Consider the following 23245-nt stretch of genomic DNA (forward strand, 5'->3'; position numbering starts at 1 on the left):
GAGAAAGGCTGTAGAGCTTGAAGTTGCCCTAGTGGAATGTGTTCTGAAACCCTGTGAGGGTGGTTTTCCATGGTGTTTGTAACAAAAGTGGATACAGTGTGCTATCCATTTGGAGATGGTTTGTTTTGATATGGCCTTGCCCTCTTCCCCTGGTGCAAAGCTGAGTAGTAACTGGTCAGATTTCCTACAGGGCTTAGTCCTATTCCAGGTAGAATCTGAGCTGTCTGTCATCTAAAGAGTGCAGGATCCTTTCCCCATTATTTTGAGGTTTAGGGAAAAAAGTGGGCAAATGAACAGATTGGTTGAGAGCCACACTGGACACCACTTTGGGCATGAAAGTTGGGTTAGTCCTGTGGGGAGACCCCTTCAGTATGGAAAATGATGAAGGGTCCCACCACCATAAGTGCTTGTAGCTCAGGCACTCTTCTAGCTGAAGTGATGTCCAAAAGCAAGGCTGCTTTCCAAGAGAGGAATTTTAACTCTGCTGAAGCTGCAGGCTCAAAGAGGGGGGGGGCAGTGTGAGCTTTTCCAACACAAAGTTAAGGTCCCAAGCAGGGGTAGGGGCTCTTCTTGGTGGCCTTAAGTTGTTAGCCCCTCTCAGGACAGTGCAGTTGTGTACACTTACCATAAATGTTGATGTTTGAGTGTATTCACTGTTGCAGTCATCACACACGGGTTATCTGCCTGCAGGTAGCCCTCAGTCGGCCCGAATACCAGAGACTTAGTATTTCTGCATCGGATGCTATCACTCCAGGAATGACGTCAGGTCATCAGGGGTATAAAAACAGGCAGCTGACACCATTACATCAGTTTTTCTTGCCCCAAATGTCAGGAGGCACCAATAAGGAGCTAAGTTATGGCGGGGAAAAGTAAATACCAATACCCCTGAAAAGGGCGGGCTAGTAAAAGGCATAGAGAGTTTAGGGAGAGAAAGACAAAGAAAACCAGGGGGCTGGAGGGAGGGAAACCAGGACTGCAACAGTGAATACACTCGAACATCTACATTTATGGCAAGTGTACACAACTATACTATGTTCTTCATGTTTCACTGTTGCAGTCATCACACTTGGGTAGATTCCCAAAGCTGAAGAAGGGTGGAGGCAGCCAAGAGGAGTTAGGGCTGGTGTTGCAAAACCTGTCCTGGACTTGGAAAAGATAGGCAGGTGGTAATGCTTGGTGAAGGTGTGTACAGAACTTCAGGTAGCAGCTTCCAGGATGTCCCTGGTAGGGAATGCTGTAGAGGTAGAAGTTGCCCTAGTGGAATGTGTTCTGACCCCCTGAGGGGTTGGTTTCCCATGGTGCTTGTAGCAGAAATGGATGCAATGTGCTATCCATTTGGAAACTGTTTGCTTTGAAATGGCCTTGCCCTCTGCCCCTGTTGCAAAGCTGACTAGTAACTAGTCAGATTTTATGAAGGGCTTAGTCCTATCAAGGTAGAATCTGAGCTGTCTGTGCACGTCCAAGGAGTGCAGGATCCTTTCCCCTTTATTTTGAGGATTAGGGAAGAAGGCAGGAAAATTGACAGATTGGTTGAGAGCCACACTGGACACCACTTTAGGCATAAAGGAGGGGTTAAGCCCTGAGGGAGATCCTGTCAGCATGGAAAATAATGAAGGGTACCAAAGCCATAAGTGCTTGTAGCTCAGACACTCTTCTAGCTGAAGTGATGGCCAGAAGCAAGGTTGTTTTCCAAGAGAGGAATTTTAACTATGCTGATGCTGCAGGCTCAAAGGGGGTAGTGTGAGCTTTTCCAGTACAAAGTCAAGGTCCCAAACAGGGGTGGGTGCTCTCCTTGGCAGCCCTAAGTTGTTTGCCCCTCTCAGGAACTGTTTGATAAGAGGGTGAGAGAAGAGAGGTGGGCTCAGTGTTGTAATAAGCCGAAATGGCAGAGGCATGGATCTTAATGGAGGAGAAGGATAAGGCCTCTGTGGAGTAGATCTGCTAGGTAATCCAGGATAAGAAGCAGGGAGGGCAGAGTTGTGTCCTCTCCATTAGATTGAATCCAGGGGAAATACCTTTCCACTTATCAGCATAGGATTTCCTTGTACTGGGTCTTCTGGCTTCAAGGATGACGTCCAGCACCTGCTTGCTTAGAATGGTTACTGGGGGAGAATTCAAGGAATAAGTCAGGCTGCAAAATTTAGGGTTTCCAGTTGAGAATGAAAGATCTGTCCTCCCTGCTGAGATAGCAGGGTTGGGTTCTGGTGTAGGTGCCAGGGTGGCACCAGTGACAGGCTTCGCAGGAATGGGTACCAATGTTGAAGTGGCCAATCTGGGGCAATCAGAATTGTCCTTGGTCTGTCCTGTCTTATCTTGAGCAATACTCTTGAGAGGAGGGGCAGAGGGGAAAAGGCATAAATTGAGAGATTTACCCACTGGAACAATAGGGCATCCATTTCCAGGCCCTGCTGTGAGGTGTCCTGGTGCAGAATCGTCTGAGCTAGTGATTGCAGGGGAGGCAAAGAGATCCACCTCTGGTGTCCCCCATTTCTGAATCAGAAATGGGTGTTGAAGGTGCGTGGCTCTAGTTGACACTCGTGTAGGTCTATGAGATTTCCTGCTTAAATCGTCTGCCAGTGAGTTTTGTCTGCCTGGCAGGAAATGAGCTTGCAGATGTACCTGCATGTCCAAGGCCGTGTTCCACAGTGCCATGGCTAGCCTGCAGAGTGGGTTCCCCGTGCTTGTTGATGTACCACATAACTGTGGTGCTGTCTGTTTTAATTAAAAGGGGCCCCGGAGAGAGTAGGAATCTGAAAGCTGTTAGAGCGTGCTGAACAGCTAGCATCTCTTTATGGTTGATGTGCAGATGAATTTGATTTGGGCTCCAGTGGCCCTGAATGCACCTGCCGTCCAGATATGCATCCCAGGCATAGTCTGACGCATCTGTGATTAGAAGGCTGACTTCTGCTGATCAGCATAATAAGGTCTTCTGCCATTCTAAGCATTTGATTTTGTGGCAAGGCAGCAGGTGCATGTGCTTTGGTCAAAGGATTCCTAGGCGTAGCGCATACTCTAGGCCTTAGAAATTCAGTAGTTTTAGACAGAACTGAAGTAGTCGGTTTGTGTCGAACATCGGTAGCACAAAGAACTTCCTCAGCGGCTCTGGACCCATCCAAGGTAGAGACATCCGCCGGTTCCATAGTCGAAGAAGAGTCTCGTGGCATACCGGACTCCAAATGAGTCTCGGTAGAGGCCTGCAAATCCACTGAAGTGGGCATCAGGAGCTGCGAAAGCACTTCACTGAGTACCAGCAAACTGGCGACTAGCTTAATGGAAGCATCGTGGCAGCTTTGAACCTGTGAGGCCTGTCTCTGTCTTTATCCTTGCGTTTTTTTTGGAACATCGGTAGTCAGATGGCTTACCGAAGCCATTTTGGAATACAGAGATCGAGAACTAAAGTATTTAGTAACAATAAGGGCCCAACGACGAATGGTTCGGGCGTTGAACAAGGCACAAAACCGACAGCGAGGTACGTCATTGTCTGGGCCTAGACAGGTGATGCAGTAAGAATGAAAATCTCAGTGTGGTATTTGCTTTCCAAAGGCAAGACAATTATTACTTTTTTCTGACATCGGTTAGAGCAAGAAAAAAGGATCCTCAATGGGGTACTTGGCTTTAGAAGACTTCAGGATCCTCAATGGGGTACTTGGCTTTAGAAGACTTCAGGATGATTCCATTAGTAAATGAAAACTCAGGTAGCGGCTGACCGGCACTTGCGAACTGCTTCTGCTTAGGGCTCCTCAGCAAGAAAGACTGATGCAATGGTGTCGTCTGCTTGTTTTTATACCCCTGACAACCTGACATCAGTCCTGGAGCGACAGCATCTGACGCAGAAATACTATGTCTCTGCTATTTGGGCCAACTGAGGGCTACCTGCAGGCAGATAACCCAACTGTGATGACTGTAAAAGTGAAACATGAAGAACATCTGCTTGATGAGAGGGTGTGAAGAAAGAGGTTGCTCTGTGCTGTAATGTGCAGAGATGGCAGAGGCATGGATTTTAATGGAAGAGAAAGAAAGGCCCCTGTGGATTAGGTCTGCTAAGTAATCCAGGATGACAGGTAAGGAGGGCTGTGCTTGGTCAGCTCCTTTAGTCTGGATCCAGAAACAATACCTTTTCCACTTGTCAGCATATGATGCTCCCAGGAATAAACTTTTTTTGACTGGGGACTAGTTTGGATTTCTTTTCGCTGATAGTGTACCCCATTGAGGTTAGAAGGTCCATTACAAATGTCAGGTGCTGCAACAGCTTTTCCTGACTGTCTGCCTGAATCAGGCAGTCATCCAAGTAGGGGTAAATTTGAATATTTCTTTGTCTGCAAAAGGCAATGGCTGGAGCCAGGCATTTTGTGAAAACTCTAGGAGCAATGGATAAACCAAAGAAAGTGCAGAGACCTGATAATGCATAGATCCTGCCCTGAAACGTAGATATTTCCTGCAGGAGTCCCTGATTGGGATATGCAGATAGGCCTCTTTTAGGTCTAGGATGGCTAATCAGGCATCTTTGGACAGCATCGGGAGAAGCTGCTGTAGGGTGATCATTTTGAATTTTGGTACCACCAGGAAGGTGTTTAGAATGGATAGATCTAAGATTGGGTGCCAGGTGCCCTCTTTTCTGGGTACCAGGAAAAATCTGGAATAAAAACCTTGGCCTATCTGTTCTGCAGGAACAGGCTGAATTGCCCTTATGGAGAGCAGGGACTGAACTTGGTTTTGTGCCTCTGCCCACTGGTTTGGAGGAAGATCTGAGAACCCTTTTGGGGTTGGCAGCATGTGGAAATAAAATTTGTGCCCCTGAGATACTATGTTGAGGACCCAGAGATCGTTGGTGATGGAGGCCCAGTTTTTTGCATGATGAGCAAGTTTTCCACCTAGGGGCACGAGCAATTGAGCAAAGGAGGGGGGTGGAGTTGAGAAGTCATTGGGAACTCTTTCCGTAAGGAGGTGGTTTGGCACTCCCTGTTTTAGAGGTGGAGGCACTCCACTGCTTAGATCTCTGCATACCCTGAGAATGTAGTCTGGGGGGGGGGGTCTGTTTCCCCGGGGTCTAGTTTGAGATGGCCTTGAGGGAGCTGGAAAGGTCCAAGGTTTTGAGGGGCAATGCCTACTGAATGTAGGAGTTTGTACTTGTAAGAATTATTTGACAGTCTGCATAGATTTAGCTTTTTCTTCCATCTCTTTCTTTGGTGCCAAACAGATTGTCCTTGTTCAAAGGAGCATCTAGTAACTTGGATTTGACATGATCTGGCAAGGTCTGCTCCTTAAGCCAAGCATGCCTTCTCAGTACAGAACCAATGACTGCTGCCCTGCAAGATGCTTCTAGGGCATCAAAGCCACACTGCAATGTATGCTTGCTGACTTGGCTTACAGAATGCATAAGGTCTTGCAATTCTTTATTTTCTGCACAGTCTGTAAAGGTAGCTATTTTTTGCTTAACAAGTTCCATATTATCTTGTTGGTACTTCAGCTTGTGGAAGTGACAATTCAAACCCCTAATGGCAAGAGTTGCAGAGGTATACACTTTCTTACCCCATCTGTCCAAAGCTCTGGAATCCCTGTCCAAAGGGGTGGGATTCTTAGCTGTGGTTGCTTTAATACCTTTAGGCCCCTGGGAAATGATCTCTGGGTCAGCAATAGGATTTTTGAAAATAAATTTGTGAGAGTCGGGTACTCTGTAGTACCTGTCTGGTTTCCTAGGGGCAGGGGGTAAACTATCAGGAATAAGACTGGACTCCATAAAGACATCAACAACTTCCAGGACTGGTGGCATTGCTAAAGGTTGTGGCAAGTCTAGAAATTCTCCGAGTCTCTTTTTGGACTGAGGATAGTCTTGGCATTCCCAGTGGAAATGCTCTCAAAGTATGTAAGGTTTCACCAAAAAAGAAATCCTCTGGAGGAGAGGCAGAAAAAATGGATTCCTCTGCATCAGAATCCTCACAAGCAGATAAGGGCATGTCTTCATAATCAGAAACCTCAGAGTCGTCGGACTCTTGGTCTGTTGAAGCTGCTGGGGACATGTCTCTTTTCCTTTTAGCAGGGGAAGGCTGGCTTCCCCTAATCAGCATGATAAGGTCTTCCGCCATTTTAAGCATCTGTGATTGTGGCAAGGAAGCAGGCTTTTGAGTTTGGGTCGTCGGTTTTTTAGGCGTAGCTTGTACTTGGGCCTTAGAAACTCGGTAGTTTTAGAAAGAACTGAAGACGCGAAAGAAGTCGTTGGTTTGAGTCAAATATCGGTAGTGCAAAGAACTTCCTCAGAAGCCGGTGCCTGCACAGCAGCTCCGGACCCATCCAAGGTAGAGACATCCGCAGGTTCCGTAGTCAAAGAACAGTTTTGCGGCATACAGGACTCTGAGTGGGTCTCAGTAGCGGCCTGTGAATCCATTTAAGCAGGCATCAGGGGCTGCAAAATGCCTCACTGAGTATCAGCGAACTGGCGACTAGCTTAACGGAAGCATAGTCAGCAGTTTTGGACCTGTGCGGTCTGTTTCTGTCTTTATCCTTATGTTTTTTTCAGAAGATTGGTAGTTGGATGGCTTACTGAAGCCATTTTGGAATACAGAGATCGAGAGCGAAAGTATTTAGTTACAATAAGGGCCTCACGAGGAATAGTTCAGGCGTTGAACAAAGCACAATACCGGTAGCGAGGGACATCGTGGTCTGGGCCTAAACAGGTGACGCAGTAAGAATGGAAATCTTGGTGTGGTATTTGCTTTCCACAGACGAGACGATTGTTAACTTTTTCTGACAACGGTTAGAGCAAGAAAAAAGGATCCCCAATGGTGTACTTAGCTTTCGAAGACTTCAACTTCAATTTCAGAAACGAAAACTCAGGTAGCAGCCGACCGGCAGTCGTGCAAACTGCTTCTGCTTCGGGCTCCTCGGTAAGAAAGACTGATGTAATGGCATCAGCTGCCTGTTTTTATACCACTGACGACCTGACGTCAGTCCTGAAGTGACAGCAACAGACACAGAAATACTAAGCCTTTGGTATTCGGGCTGACTGAGGGCTATCCCTTGCAGGATAACCCAAATGTGATGACTGCAACAGTGAAACACGAGGAACATACTATCTTTGTGAAAGACAAAACCTGAATATCAGACACTTTTTTAGCAGAAGTAATGACTGCCTAGAAGACAGTTTTCCATGACAAAAATTTTATAATCAACTTTGGTAGCAAATTTGAAAGGGGGTTATATCAAATCCATGCAGCAAAATAGTGAGGTTCCAAGGGGGAGGGAGTAGGATCCTCAACAGGAGTCCTCAGGAGGAAGGTACTATTCAGGAAGGCTTTGCATAATTTGAGAGAAGCCAGAGATGTGTAATATTTACCCACAAGAAAATTAGAAATGGCTGCTAGTTGAACTTTAATGGTCAAATAACTGGCTCCACTGTGGAAAACAGAAGAGAGAAATTACAATACTGCAGGAATGGGTGTCAAAAGAGGGTCCAGTTTTCTCTCAGAGGCCCAGATAAAGAACTTTTCCATTTACTCTTGTACATTTTCCTAATGGAAGGCTTCTGAGATGCAGTAAGAATGGGAACTACTTAGGAGGAAAGCCTGGACTGACTAGCCATCATGGGAAGTGGAGAAACCATGTCGATGGTTTCAGACATCGAATGTTTGGATTGGCCTATCTGATGAGTGAGAAAGATGATCTGGACTGAGGTCCAGCATCTATGGGGGATGTATGAGGTGAGGCCAAAGAAAGGGAGAACCACATCTGTTGGGGCCAGAAAGAGGCAATGAGGATAACTGTGGTCTTCTGCTGAGATGCTTTCTGCAAGAATTCGGAATTAGAGTGGTAGTTTGGTCAGCATACAGAAGACCAGTGGGCCAACTGTGAACTGAAGTGTCTATCAGTGACTCCCCCTCTGAAGGAATTTTGGGGAAAAAACCCTGCAGCATGCGTTTTGAGTTGGTGCAGCAAGGCTGGCCACACTAGCAAAAAGTCTGTGACACCACTGCTACATTGAGAAACCACTTGTAAGGCAGTACAAGAGTTCTGCTTAATTTGTCTGCTAAAACAATGGACTTCCCTGGTATGTGCATTGCTATTAGAAAGTGATTGGACGATATCACTACTGCTAGGCTCTCATCGCTTCTCAACACAAAGGGGTATAAATGTATTTTCCCTTTCCTGCTGATGTAACAGACTACTGTCATGTTGTCTGTCTGGATAGAAATTAACCCTAGAGGAAGGACATCCTGAAAGATCTGTAACACAAGGAGGACTGGCCTCGTCTGTAAGATACTGATGTGAAGACTGGCCTCTGAAGGGGTTGATGTACTTTGGACCATCTGTGTTGAGGCCATAGGGCAGTGCTGAAAGTGGCTGGCTCCCAGCTGAAAGAAAAGGAATCTCCCGATATCCTGTCCATTTTGATGTGGTAGTATGCTTCCTGAAGATCTGCTGAGCACATCCAGCTGTCCTTCCTCAGAAGTGGGAGGACAGACTGTATCATGAGCAAATGGAACTTGGAAAGTTTGACATACTGGTTCAGCCACCTAAGGTCCAAGACAAGCCTGAGATCCCCATTTTTTTGGCACCACAAAAGAACCTCAAGTAAGTTCTGAAACCCTGCTAGTGAGGGGGAGGGGTGGGTGGGGACCTATTGGATGACTCGCATTTTTAGTGGCTTTTCCTTTTCTAATACTGCTGCTTTTCTTTGAAATGGTGGCATGTTGGTTAGTTTCTTTACTGATGGGTATGGGAAAATAAAGGGGATTTAATAGCCTTTGTTTATAACTGTCTGCACCCAGACATCTTTTGTGATGGATGTCCAAGCATCTGGGTGCAGGGACAAACACCCTCCAACTTCCTCCAGAGTGCAGCAGTCGAACAACTGTTCAGTAGCACTGGTAAGGCTTTTCACAGAAAGGTCCCCAGAGCCCTTGGTTCTGAGGGCCTCCTTTGCCACAAGGGCAATGTTTGTCATTAGAGTATCTCCCTCTGGCTCAGACAGGTCCCTCTCCAGAAGTATCTAAGAAAATCCTTGGGATTTTCAGAACCACAGGTTTTACCCCCCCTTCTGATTTCTAGAGAAGGTCCTCTGGTGGGGGGGGTGTATGGAAAAACATAGGCCCAATGCAGAAAGAGTTTTCCCATCCTGCTCTCTTCCAGAAAGTTTGTCCTTTAACTTACGGCCAGAGTCAAGCCATCAAATGGAACATTGCTGAAAGACATTTTAAAAGGCTCAGCGAAATCACAAACATATCCAGGCATATCTCCTAACCATAATGTCTGTACCTGCGACTCTCAAAACACCCTCCGTTGCATTAGAAATCAGTCACATGGATAAGCTGGGTTTGAAAAGAGGAACCTGGCCTCTTTCTCTTTTGTTATTTGCATTATATTTAGAGCCACTGGCAAAGAAAGTAAAGGACTCAGAAATTCAAGGATATAACAGGTACACAAATAAAGAAAATTGTCTATTTGCAGACATTAGTCTGTATTTGATAAATCCAGAAAAGGACAGTTCTACGTTATGAAACATTCTCAAACAGTTTCAAGTCTTTTTGGGATATAAAATTAATGAAGATAAAACAAAGGCTATAGCTGTAAATTATGTACCCACTCATGACTTGGTCAAGCAATACCCATATTTATGGGGAAGTGATAAGATGAAGTATTTAGGAATACGGATAAAAAGGTTTCTGTTAAGGCAGCTTAGGATACGAGGAAAGAGACTAAACAAATGATAACACTAAAACTGAGAAACTACAAGCTTTAGATGTTATGTGATCCTATCTCGCCTACATTCTGACTGATGGGTTCGGAGCCGATCCCTCGGCTCCGACTCAGCACGCTTATGCTATAGAGCGAGGCCTCTAATTGGCTGAGCTATCTTTATCCCAGAATGCACCACCACTAATCCCCCAGATCTCGTTTGCCGCTTACAGAGCTTGGACGTGGTCTCAACATTGGCTGGGCTAAGTACTATATTTATAGTCTCTTTTCCTGTCAGTAGTTCACTCATTTCAACCCAAAAGCTGTTTTAACAGCTATTTTTTGTGTACGAGTGTGTTTCTTGTTCTTTCATTGAGTTTTGATTAATTTTTCCTGTCAGAGAAGGTTCCGCTTAAGTTAGAGGGGCCTTCCCCTGTACTAGCTACTTTAGTGGTTGTGTGTCGGTCAAGTACCCGTTTGAGTTAGAGGGTCTTGACCCTCCTTGTTTCCCTTTTCCTTTCTTACTGTTCTTGTAAAAAAAAAATAAAAAATAAAAGAGAGAGAAAAAGTTCTTTGGTTAATATTTTTTCAGAGTTGGTGTTTTTTGTGTATATAAACGCTTAATCTACTGTTGTGCTATATTTTTTCTACATTATGTCTAAAGAACATAAACCCTCTGGGTTTAAGAAGTGCATGAGGTGTGGGTTCAAAATGTCCATAACGGACGACCACTCCTCGTGCGTCTATTGCCTTGGCGCCAAACATCTACAGGAATCGTGCAGTGTAAGCCATGCGTTTTCCTCCAGAGTCCTCCAGGAGAGGAAGAACAAATTAATCCTCAAAGGATTAATTAAGCCTTCCTTTGAGGAGGCTTTGTCTTCCTCTCCTTCTCCTTCCAAAAAGAGGAAAGCGCCGGCTCCGACCAGTCAGTTGGATCCGACGGCTAAGAAGACTAGGCAGACTTCTCCATTGGCTCCACGGACTTCGGAGCCGAGGTTGGAACGGTCTGCCTCGATGCCTCCAGCCTCGACCCCTCTGGTTTCAGAGCCGAGGTCTGGGGCATCGAGAGGCGGGTCACCCTCATCGGCTCCACTGATATTGGAGCCGATAAGGGTCATCGGCTCAGACACTTCCCCCTCGGGGCCGAAGTCTTTATCGGCACCGAGGGAAATTTCTTTGAAGGTTTCCTCGGGCCGATAATTGTTGAGTCCTTTCGAGCCGGTCCCCGAGCCCTTCGGAGCCGATGGAGAAATTGGTTCGGGCCCGATCGGTATCCTCGAGATCTTCTAGGATGTCTGATTCGGACATCGACAGGGTGCTCCTTCGACTCTTCCAGTCTCCGGTGTTCCAAAAGATGGTTTCGGCTCCAGCCCATTTGGCTTCGGAGCCGATGGTCCACTCCCTTACTGTACTTCCTCCTCCAACAGCTTCGGCACCGTTGGAGCAGGTGTTGGTGGAACCAGTGGAGGTGTTAGGGTCAGGCCTGACCCTTGCTCCGACTCCGGCTCCTGGGTCGGAGTTCAGTGCACGGACTTCTTCCTTCGGTCCTGGGGGGGAGGCTTTGGGATTGATACCTTCGGTCCCAAGTCTCCCTCTTGGTGCGTCGGCGGGAGTACCGTCCACTGTCGTGGCCACGGAGGGGGGACCTTCCCAGGATTCTGGTGGTCCCGCCTTCAGGGCTATGAGGAGTGCTCTAGCCAAATCTTCATTGGCTACCTCCACAGTTTCCCCAGCTCCTTCCCTACATTTGGAGACTGGGTCGTTGGCAGTTCCCCTGCCTGCAGACAGCGGAGCCCCTGGGCCTCAGGTTACCCCCACTGGGGTTTCTCCCCCTCCTGGAGGTCCTTCTGAAGCCTCTTCGGAAGAATCTCCCAGGAAGAAAACGTGCAAGAGGAAGCACGTTGATTCCCCTGACGAGTCTTTGACATCTGACAACGATCTCGATGATGCAGAGGGGTCCCCCAAGTCGTCCTCGGATGATGTCTCCTTTGCAGACATCCTGGAAGCCCTAAAACAACGAGGCGGCTGGCAGTCCAAACCTCCCTCTGCTGATGAGTCGGTGTTCCTGTAGGCCTTCGGGGCTCAGCCCTCCGCCTCCTGGGTGTCTCCGCTTTTCGACGAGCTCTTGGATTTGATCTGTCGAAGGGCGTGGGAACACCCGGACTCTGTGGAACCGGTGCCCGCTAGTCCAAACAAATTTATTTCGGCGCCCCCAGATAGAGAGTTCCTTACGAAAGGTGTGGCTGTGGATGCTATGGTGGTGGCATCTGCTACGCAGCAGGATGTAGCAGAGGCTTCTACATTGGTCCATCCTCCTAATAAGAAGTCTAGGAGCATGGATCGGTACGGCAAGCGCACCCTAAGTTCAGCGGCCTTTACTCTGAGGTCTTTGAACTACCTGACGCACTTTACAAGATTCCAGAGGGATCTGATTAAGGAGCTATCCGATACCCTCTTAGGTAACCTGCCTGAGGAGCTGGCCCAGACGGTTGGATCTCAGCTGGCTACAATGTCATCCATTTCAAACTCGTCCATGAGGCTCATTTCGTATGCGGCCGAAGGGGCGAGTAGAGCGGCGGGTACAGGCAATGCACTACGGAGACAAGCCTGGCTCCGCCTGTGTCATTTCGCGGAGGCCTTCAAGTCTTCATTCGCCGACGCCTTTGATGGGTCCTCCCTGTTTGGGCCCAAGGTGAAAGACACACTTACCGCTGTGAACAGGAGGGTAAGACTCTGACTGCCGTGGGGCACGATTTTCCACTCCCTTTCGGCCTTATCCCAAGGCTAAAAGAGGAGGGAAGATGTGGTTCGGAGATTGCAGAAGTCTTACCCTCTCAGCAGGAAGGTTCCCCTCCAGAGGCAGAGGAGGGAAATTCATCAGGAAGACGCCATCCCAGAGGCGGCAGAGGCCCCGCAACACTGGAGACCACGAGTCCTTTCGTGGCTCTTCATCCTTTCATAGTCCCTGAGGGATTGCCTGACTGTGCTGCTCCGGAGCCAGTCGGGGGTCGTTTTTCGAAGCACCTAAAGGCCTGGGAAGGGATCACTCAGGACCGATGGGTGCTTGAATTATCGCCGGAGGTTACTCCATCCCAGTCTGTTGTCCCCCCCCCTCAGTCCAAAAGAATCGCGGACGCGGCAGCCAGTCAGCGGGATACCACAGCCATAGAAATTTCAAAACTGCTGCAAAAGGAGCCATCCAACGGTCCCCGCAGACCAGATCGGATTAGGGACTTACTCAAGATTCTTTTGGTGCCAAAAAGACCGGGGACTTGAGGCCCATTTTGGACCTAAGCAACCTAAACCGTTCAGTCAAGAAGTCCAAGTTCGAATGGTCACTTTACAAACCATTCTCCCATTGTTGGAGAAAGGTGTTTGGATGTGCTCCATAGACCTCAAGGACGCGTATTACCATATCAAAATACATCAAGCGTCCAGGAGACACTTGCGCTTCAGCCTAGGAGGCAGTCATTTTCAGTTCCGTGCGCTGCCCTTTGGTCTCACCACAGCCCAAATGCTTGGCACTAGTGACTGCTCACTTGAGGTGTCTAGGTTTCCAGGTGTTTCCGTGCCTAGGCGACTGGCTTCTAACTGCCACCTTCAAGCATCTACTTCTACGGAGCCTGCAAGCCACAACATCACTGGGCAATTCCTCGGAATCACCTTCAATTGGCCAAAGTCTGTGTTACGGCCATCTCAAAGAATAAGATTCATAGGGGCAGAGATAGATTCAAACCAGATGCGGGTCTATCTACCTGCAGACAGAATTCAGATCATACAAAATCAGGTTCGAGCCTTACTCCCCAGGTCCAAAGCCCCAGCCAGAATGGTCATGCAGCTATTGGGTTCGATGTCTGCCACAGTTCTGCTAGTTCCCTTGGCAAGGTTACACATGAGAATCCTCCAGTGGCTTCTTTCAACTCAGTGGTCCTTTCAGGAACTCCCTCTCAATCATCTAATATGGATCACAGAATCTTGCAGATGGGACCTTCGCTGGTGGCTAGAGTCCTCCAATTTGGATCAGGGATGACCCTTTGTTCTTCCCCCTCCGGCGGCCACTTTGACCACGGATGCCTCCCAGACGGGGGGGGGGGGGGGCATTCCCTGGGCAGGTCAGTCCAGGGCAAATGGCATCCGGAGGAGACCCCTCTCCACATCAACATTCTAGAAATGAGGGCAGTGCTCCTGTCCCTCCAAGCCCTTCACAATTACCTCCCTCTGGGCGTAATTGCTATTCACTCAGACAACATGTCAGTTGTCTGGTACCTGAACAAACAGGGAGGGACCAGATCCTATCCTCTTTGCAGGGAAGCGATGAGAGTCTGGGAATGGGCAGTCTCGACCAAACGCTTCCTAGTGGCTACTCACATACCGGGCAAGTCCAATGTCATAGCCGACAGGTTGAGCAGAACCATCCTCTCTCCTCACGAATGGTCTCTAAATATGACTACGACAAGGCAGATTTTCAGCGAATGGGGAGTTCCGTGCTGCGACCTCTTTGCGACTCCTCTGAATGCGAAGTGCAAAGATTTTTTCTCCCTAACCCCGGCTCCGGGGAAGAGCCCTATGGACGCGTTAGTCCATCCTTGGCCCACCGGCCTGCTTTATGCCTTCCCTCCAGTTCCTCTCCTACCCAGGGTAATTCAAAAGGCATCTCTCTTAGGGAGCAAGATGATCTTAACTGCTCCTTATTGGCCTCGTCAAGTCTGGTTTCCCTATCTTCGGAAACATGCTCTGGAAGGTCCATGGTTCCTGGACCAGGTCCCAGACCTACTGATTCATCAGTCGGGACTACTACACCAGTCCCTACACACATTAAAATTGACGGCCTGGCTCCTCCTCTTCCGACCATAGTCAGGAGACATGCACTGGACCCAGATGTGGTGCACATATTGTCTTCAGCCCACAAGTCTACTCTGAAGAAACTGTATTCTAGCAAATGGAAAAGGTTTGCTATCTGGGCTCAACTCCGGGACCTGGACCCCATTTCTACTCCCGTGGCAGAAGTACTCAAATTCCTGACCTCTCTTTTCAACCAAGGCTCTTCTGTTTCTACCATCAAAGTACAATTGGCAGCGATTTCTAATTTTCATGAATCCATAGACCCACCTTTAATGAGCAACAGGTTGTGTAAGACCTTCTTGAAAGGTGCTGCTCTATTAAGACCTCCGATTTCTCATCCTGCACCTCCATGGGATCTCGATATAGTATTACGTGCCTTGACTTCTTTCCCCTTTGAACCAGCAGCTACCTGTGATCTGAAGTTTCTATCATGGAAGACAGCCTTTCTAGTGGCAATTACTTCAGCCAGAAGGGTTTCAGAACTTCAAGCTTTGTCAGTGAAACCCCCGTACTTGGTTTTTCATACAGACAGGGTATCCCTCAGACCAAATCCTTCTTTTGTTCCTAAAGTCTGTTCTACTTTATGCTTGCAACAGTCGTTAGAGCTCCCAGCTTTTTTCCCAAAATACTCCAATAAAGCGGAGTTTATTTTCCACACACTAGATGTCCACAGGCAGTTACATTTTTATTTGGATAGGACCAAACAATCAAGGAAGACAGATCAGTTGTTTGTGTCCTTTGCAGAAAACAAATTGGGTAACCCAGTCACGAAGGTCACTATTGCCAAATGGATCAGGGACTATATTACTCAAGCTTATATTTATTCTAACAAAGAGCTTTCCACCTCTGTTAAGGCTCATTCTACAAGGGCTATGGCTACTTCGGTAGCATTTCATTCTAAGCTTGCTATTGGTGACATTTGTGCTGCGGCTACATGGTCTTCCCCGCACACCTTCATTTCTCACTACAAATTAGATGTGGCATCTAGAGGACAAGCTTCATTTGGTTCCACAGTGCTCAGGAGTGTTTTCCAATGAGCCGCCCAGGATTTAGGCGCTAGGGACGCTGTCCCATCAGTCAGAATGTAGGCGAGATAGGATCACATAACATCTTTTAGTTATGTACTCACCATAACTTCAGATGTTTGGGATCCATCTCGCCTACATTCCTAATAACCCACCCTCCTTCCCCCTTCCTTGGAGATCAGAGGATATCAGAAGGTCCGAATCCTGTTGTTTCATCTTGAAACATCTAACAATGTTATATAAACAAGCTGTGCATGTGTGCATGAATGCGGACAAACAAGATCTGGGGGATTAGTGGTGGTGCATCCTGGGATAAAGATAGCTCAGCCAATTAGAGGCCTCGCTCTATAGCATAAGCGTGCCGAGTCGGAGCCGAGGGATCGGTTCCGAACCCATCAGTCAGAATGTAGGTGAGATGGATCCCAAACATCTGAAGTTATGGTGAGTACATAACTAAAAGTTTATGGATATAGTTATTACGATACAAGCAGTGAAAATGTTTTTCATCCCTTTAGTAATCAACCAGAGAAGTTGTGGGCAACAATTACAAAGGATCTGAAGGAATTTATCGGAGGGGGGCAAGAGTTGAATGGGAATAAAACGGGCCACTTACTAAACTCCCATCAACTGGGGCACAGTACAAAAGCTCCATCTGTCTGCACCACAGAGCTAGGTTACTCCAACCAGACAGACTTGGAAAACTTCTGGATACTAAGTATCCCCAAAGGTAAACCATATTGGGAACAATGTCCAACCACAGCAAACAAGAACAAATGATGAGGACCCCTGAAACATGCCCACAGAGTTGACATAAGGATGTATCTGCCACTGCCCTTTGTAGAGAAGGAAGGAATGAAATTCTGAAAGACCCCTCATGACAGGATGGATTCTAAGACAAAGAACTACATTAAATTAACTGTACAATTCTTGCATGGAAGAATGGAAGGCAAAACTACCTATGCCTCCACCTGGAAATAAAGTGTTCACTGCCTAGAGTACGGTACAGACTGGGCGTACTCAAATCTGCAATGATGAAACCCACAAAAAAAGAGAAATGGGGGTAGTACAGAAAAAATGAGAGAAATGGGGGTAGTACAGAAAAAAATGGTGAAATGTACAGCTTCCCTTCTGCAGATTCCCAAAGGATGGCTTCCCAGCTCAACTTGGAGCAAGGCAACCACCTTCTACCTTAAGCAAACCGTGCCCAGAGTCCAGATGACACCAAGAAGGCAGGCAGGTACCTCCCCTTCCCATGAATTTCCTGTTGACACAAAATAGGTTCGCAGACAATGCTAAGTTTTGCACTTTGGGCAATAAAGAGGCTGTTTCTGGGACTAAAATGATAGAAAAAAAAACTCTGAGGAGAGGACCTGCTTCAAGTTATACAATCCAATCAAAAACCAAAGAAGTTGGGCCAAATACCATTACCTCCTAGAGTCTCAGGGACAAAGCAGCTGAATCAGTCCTTGAATAATGATCTTAGTCAAATCATTCTGAGTAAATATATGCACAATCCTGCAGCCTTAGCTAAAGCATTACCTGGAAGTTCATTTGAATAGTTGTACTTGGGTTCTAGAAGAAATCATTAATAAACCCATTCTGTAAAAAGTCCCCAGGCTTTCCAGTATCAATTCAACAAGGAAGGAAGGGACTTGGGCAAACAAGATGCAGAAATTAGAGCACTAAAACCCCAGTGTGACACAAGGACACCTTCGTGGCACATCTGTCCAAAGACTTGGATTCCTTCAACCGGAGCATAGGATTAACAAATAGAAATAGGTCTCCAAGACCAAAAACAGGCCACAATCACCACCACAAATATCAGTTCAAGGATGTCCAGATAACAAATCACTCAAATCAGCTGGAACAGGTTTCACCTTTCATGATACTTACAGAATCAAAGTGGGGGTGCCTGACAGTTTCCAAGATATTCTTAAAAGCTGACTCAAGAAAGGAATGAGTAGAGAAGTCCAGTGGCTCTTTTACAGGAGCTGCCAGCAGAAGGGAGGGGAGAGGAAATGAAATCAAAACTAGACAGAACTCATCACTCAAAGAATCAGTAGATAACGGATTGAGAAATTAAGTGTTCACTGCAGGTGCCTATTTCAGCAACGAGAACCTAACCTCTAACAGGCTCACAAATGACGTGAAACAGGAAGAGAAAAACGTTTTTCCAATCACTCAGAAAACGGCATCAAAGCGGAAGCTTTAGCTAGCATGATCTAAGAGTGCACCATGGAAGCTCACTGCCCTCACACTCACCTAACCATTTGCACACTAGAGGCAGTGTGCAACAGTGCAAAACATGTGCTAAGCAGGCACAGGTATCACAATAAAGTCTCTACTGGTGAAGTCTTATGCCCATGGCTAAAGCTCCCATTATGATTAAACAACTGCCTGGTATCTCACTGACATGGCTTCAGAGCTTGAAGATGGCTCACCCAAAGTCTCCTACTTCTTTAAGCTCAACCAATCCTACTGGAATGAATAAGAGGAGGAGGCCTCAGAAGAAGCAGCATCAACCCCAATTAACAATCAGCTGACTAAAAGGGCACTCAGGCCCAAGATAAATGAAGGGATAGGTGGGGCACACACGTATGAAGCACTCCGAAGGATGGGAGCAGGAAGCATGCTTCTTTCAGCCCTGTACTATACTACCATAATGGTGTGTCAAAACAGAATCAAGACACTGACAAATAGCAGTGATCTCTAAGAGGCTATTCAAAACACAGAATAAATTCTGGGAGGGCTGTGCCTCAATCAGTTACTCCAGATAAGTTCGCAGTAAAGAAAATCCAGACCACAATCCGGGCACTACAGTACAGACAGACTATGTGGCACTGTTTGCTTTAATTCTTTAATCCACTGAAAAGTCCTTGATCCACCCCCTAAATAAGAATACATTACTCCAGGCCTCCTTGTAAAAACAGGGACTTCTCCCTCAACCTTGTGAGAAGCCTTCTTTTCTACCCAGTGTAAATTCACATGAATTTTTGACACTGCCAAGGATTTAAAAAGACAAGGGCATATGAATGCATGAACTTTACTATCTGCTCCAAGCACCAAATTAGGATGAATTTAACTACTGGAACCATCAAAGAACCAGCTCAAAGGCAAATCAACCTCCACTGCTTAACTGTGTGAGTCTGAACAAGTCACTTAATCAGACACTGCTCTTGAGCCGAGTTTGAAAATGGTCCATGGAGATCAGTGTTCTTCACCGGAAAACAAATACAAATGAAATGAAAATAAAATAATTAAGTACACCTTCACCTGACTCTCACATACCATGTACTAACATGAATATACTCTTAACAAAAACGTCTGTCAAACAAATCCACTCTTATTGAAAACAGCTGTCAGATAAGAGCATGGTGGTCCCAATACTCATTTGGCATGCCTGAGAAATACTTTTCTTTGATATCATTGAAAATATATTACCTCCTTTATGGCTTTTGCAACAGTTTCTGTAAGAGAAGCAGTGTTTCCAATACAAGTCGAGCATCCATAACCAATTACTTCAAACCTGTATTGTGGGAGGAGAAAATATGTTACTGACTTATAGCAGTAATTTTACGATGGGTTTAAATTGCAAATGCAACAATCAGTGATGTTCCAAAACAGCTTATTTGTGTAAAATACCTGGAAATTAAGCTCATTTTAGTTCTCAGATGATATATCTACTTTTTCAATAAAAAACATACACACACTGTCATATAAAATGGTGATCTAGTTTCTAAAACACCAAGAGAATTTACACGGAAGGTGTATAGGTCAACAACCAACTACAGTCCAAAACCTATGCTTTACACACTGCTAAGTAAGCATGTGGGCCTGACGGTACATTGATTTACTACACAAAAGATATAAGTGGAGGAGGAAGCCTGCTGTAGGGCTTATGTATCTCTGCCACAAGCTGGTTTTCTTTACATAGAAACTTATACTAACAAACAGGTGTTTAAAGGTAATAATCATCACCTTATATGTTCACATACAAGGATCACAGCTGCAGGGAATTCTTACAACAAAGTAAAGCCACAGGTACACATTCATCTTCCAATGAGATTTCAAATCAGTCTGGCATTTACAAGGATGTGCAGTTACTTATCATGCCAATGTGGACTACATAAAACCTGAACACAATGGAGTATAACCAACACCATCTTCTGTTCTTTTATTAAGCTAACACCTGCTCAATTAAAATGTTAATAAAAATGTTCTTATGGTATGTGTTACAGGTTTATGTGAAGCTGGACTTCATCTAGTCAGAGCAATTAAAAAACTCAGCAATACCAGATCCTAAGAAGTCTTGTCTAGTAAAAATCCAACATTATAAAATGATCATGTTTATGTCTAAGATAACCTCCCCACTAGTCATTGGGGAAAAAATAAGCACTAAAAGCATATATGTACTTCCTAAAGGGCAGTTATCTTAACACAAAACGTGTTCCCTACTTATATACATCCCTTCCATAGCTTAATTACGGCTATGCAGCCCATTATCTGGCAAACTCTGTACCAACTGATAAAAGGGCAGGAGTTCCTCCTAAAATAATGATTATGATACTTTTATTTTAAGCTATACATTTATGAGTACCCTCACACAACTGTACTATCGTGTTCACTGTAAAACCACTGATGTGAGGACTTCATAAAAAGAATGGAAAAGGACCAAGTAATTTAGCATCAGACACCAAACAAAAAGTAACTTAGCATCAGGCACCAAACAAAGGTGCTGAAAAACTGCACTGGCAAATCCTGCCTTACTCCTACACTAAACATTTAGTTTTCAACATCTGGAGAAAATATGAGTGCATAGCCTCAATAATTTGGGAAGAAATCTTCAAGAAAGCTGCAGTGGTGGAAACTGACAATCATGTGAGACTTGTTTGACCATTCAGTTTCTTAACCATAATAGACAGCAGAAGTTAATGAAGCTGGACTGGTGTTTGGATTTTTTTTTAGTCATTTTACCTCGCATTTGACAACCATGTGGGAAATAAACTTGCTTATTTGTGAGAATCTTGGGTTCAATGTAGTAAAATAGCCTTGTTATCTATTACATGGTATGCAAGACTCCCCCCCCCCCCCCATTGTTCTTGGCACCGGAAAGAAGACAGACAACTGAATGGACTGGACTGGATGAACGCCAGTTAACAAATTAGTTACCATTTAAGTGCTAACCATAAGTGGACATGTGCCATCTGACATTAATCTTTCCAGTGCAGTTGATGATGTGGCTTTACCTCTATCCCCTGACTCATTATGACTATTTCTGACTATACTTTTTAAGATGTATAATTATATAGTATTGAAATACAAATTAAGTTTACTGATACTAAGAGTTGTCTTACTGCTGAATACTTATCTTACAATCTTCATGATGGCACAGCAGACAGTGATGTCTCATGTGAAATACAACTGTTGAACTGAATGCATAAAACTATAAGAAGCATTACATTTTTTGTATTTCAATGTAAAAAAAAAATAAATATTAAAATGACTTTTGCCTACAATAATATGCTTGAAGCTGAGAATGATCACTGTTTTCTGTGCTGTATTCTTTTTTTTTTCATTTCATTCATACTGAAAAACCTCTAAACCATCAACATTTTGACTTGTACCTTCCTGCAGCTCTTCAGCTTTTTTCAAAATGTCTGCACTTCAACCAATGTCTCTAAAGCCACATGGTAACTGCTCTGAAAAATGGAAGTCAATGCTATATGCGCAATGTGAATGGGACATCAAGGAAACCAAAGAAAAATCAATCTGCAAAACATAAGACTAAAAGGCATTTAACACTGTTATAGTCTCAAAAATAAAGGAAAAAGAAAAGTTAGAAACAATGAGAGAAATTTCAATCATAATGTGAGCCACACGTGTAAGGCATTTTTTACTATTTTTCAACAGAAATTAAGGGCAAAGAAAAATATAAATGGTTATGTATCTGAACTCAAAAAGAATGTAGAGACTGAACTTGTCTTTTTAGAATTGTATGTGGCATACATAAATGTCAAATCAGACACAGGCTGTTGAGAAAAGTCAACCTACAATAAAGAAAGCACTGGATACACACAGGGTGAGTGAATTCTAATTTACAAATACACTGTTAAAAGGGAAGACGTGCGGATTAGAACTGCTCAAAATTACAGCAGCAATTTATAATGTGTGTAAAATAAAGTCTCTAAAACAGATTCAGAATCCAAGCCTTGAAAAAAAAAGCTCCAGAAAGAAATCAAAGCTTTGGCAGAATGCTCTTTGACCCAACCCTTGAGTGTTTTACCATGGGAGAAATAGAAAGGATAGCCAACTAGTAGTAGTCTATTTATAGACTGGAGGGCCCTCCTTTTTTCCTTAATAAGAAATAAACAGCTGGTCAGAATTTCTGACAGGTTTTGCCTTCTCGAGGTACAATCTGAGCAGAGTTGCCTACGGACATTCAGCAAATGAATAATCCTTTCCCCTTTTATTTTGTGGATTGGGAAATGCAGGCAGATGGATAAACTGGTTCAGAGAGAATGCAATGTAAACTTTAGGCATAAATACAGGGTTAGCTAATTCTATGTTGATGAAAAATTAATGGAGGAATAAACATGACAGCCTGTAGAATCATGGCGCATAAGACCACTAAAACAACTGTCTTCTAAGTACAAAATTTCAAAGATGCAGAAGCTGGTTCAAAGGGTGACAGGATTATCTTTTCATGAATATAATTAAGGTCCCAAGGAAGAAGAATGGATTTTCTAGAAGGCTTGATGTGTAGGATACCTTTTAGAAACTGCTTGACTTTATAATCTGAAGAAAGAGGAGGATCGACTAGAAGGCAGGCTGAAATGGGTGGCAAAAGCATTTTAATAAGGTGCATGCTAGACCTAAATTGAGTAGCTTGCACATATACTTGAGGATAATATGGAGCTTCACTTGACAAGAATCCTGTCCTCCTGTTACGGCACCATACAGAAAAGCTTTTCGTCTCCTTTATTACCTGTAGCATGTCCTTAGAATAAAGATGCCTGAAAGAAACTGGAAGCCTATCATTCAAATTGTGATGTTCAATGTTTTCAGTTTTGGATGATTGACTGAGTCCTTTTTTTCTGTGAGCAAGTCAGTCTTGTGGAGTAACGTATGGTGATTGCCACTGGTTAGGTGAAAAAGAAGGGAGAATCAGTGTTGTCTGGATTAAAAGGGAACCGCTAACAACATTTCTGGATTGTCTTACTGAATCTTCTGAAGGACTTGAGATGGGAGGTAAGAGAACAAAAGCATATAGGAATTTTCCTTTTCAAGGAAAAGACAAGGTGTCCACTTTCTAAGATTACTTGCATGGAGGTCTGGTGCAAAATAGTCCAAGTTGCTTGTTCAGAATGGAGGAGACAATGAGATCTATCTGAGTCGTCACCACTGAAGGAAGACCTTTCAGTTCAGCATCCATTCATGAGGGTTTGCCTTGAATTTGCTCAAGAAGACTGCCACAGAATTTTGTTCTAAGGGATATATGCAGATTGGAGATAAAGACTGAAAAACTGCAAGATTCATTTGTTGACATACCACATGATGGTGGCATCTTCTGATAAGATTTGAAGAGGTCCTAGATTACCACAGGTGATGAAGGCTCTGAAGCGTAAAGATCAAATCTTTCAACTTTTTGATGTTTATGCACTTTCTCCTGTCTTTTCCTGAACATACTCTTTGAACTTTTTGCTTTTTGA

General features: G+C 44.9%; 1 protein-coding gene across 1 annotated transcript in view; it reads right to left on the minus strand.

Annotated features, from left to right (window-relative positions):
• The window catches only part of IREB2 (iron responsive element binding protein 2), a 2086845-nt gene that overhangs the window by 507686 nt on the left and 1555914 nt on the right, over positions 1 to 23245 (minus strand). Inside the window, exon 14 of the mRNA XM_044077824.1 lies at positions 18978 to 19062. Within this exon, the coding sequence (XP_043933759.1) occupies positions 18978 to 19062 (85 nt within the window). The remainder of the gene's footprint in view (positions 1 to 18977; positions 19063 to 23245) is intronic.

Source organism: Protopterus annectens, chromosome 7.part0, assembly GCF_019279795.1.
Source record: "Protopterus annectens isolate FY-2018-M chromosome 7.part0, PAN1.0, whole genome shotgun sequence".
Taxonomy (NCBI): domain Eukaryota; kingdom Metazoa; phylum Chordata; order Ceratodontiformes; family Protopteridae; genus Protopterus; species Protopterus annectens.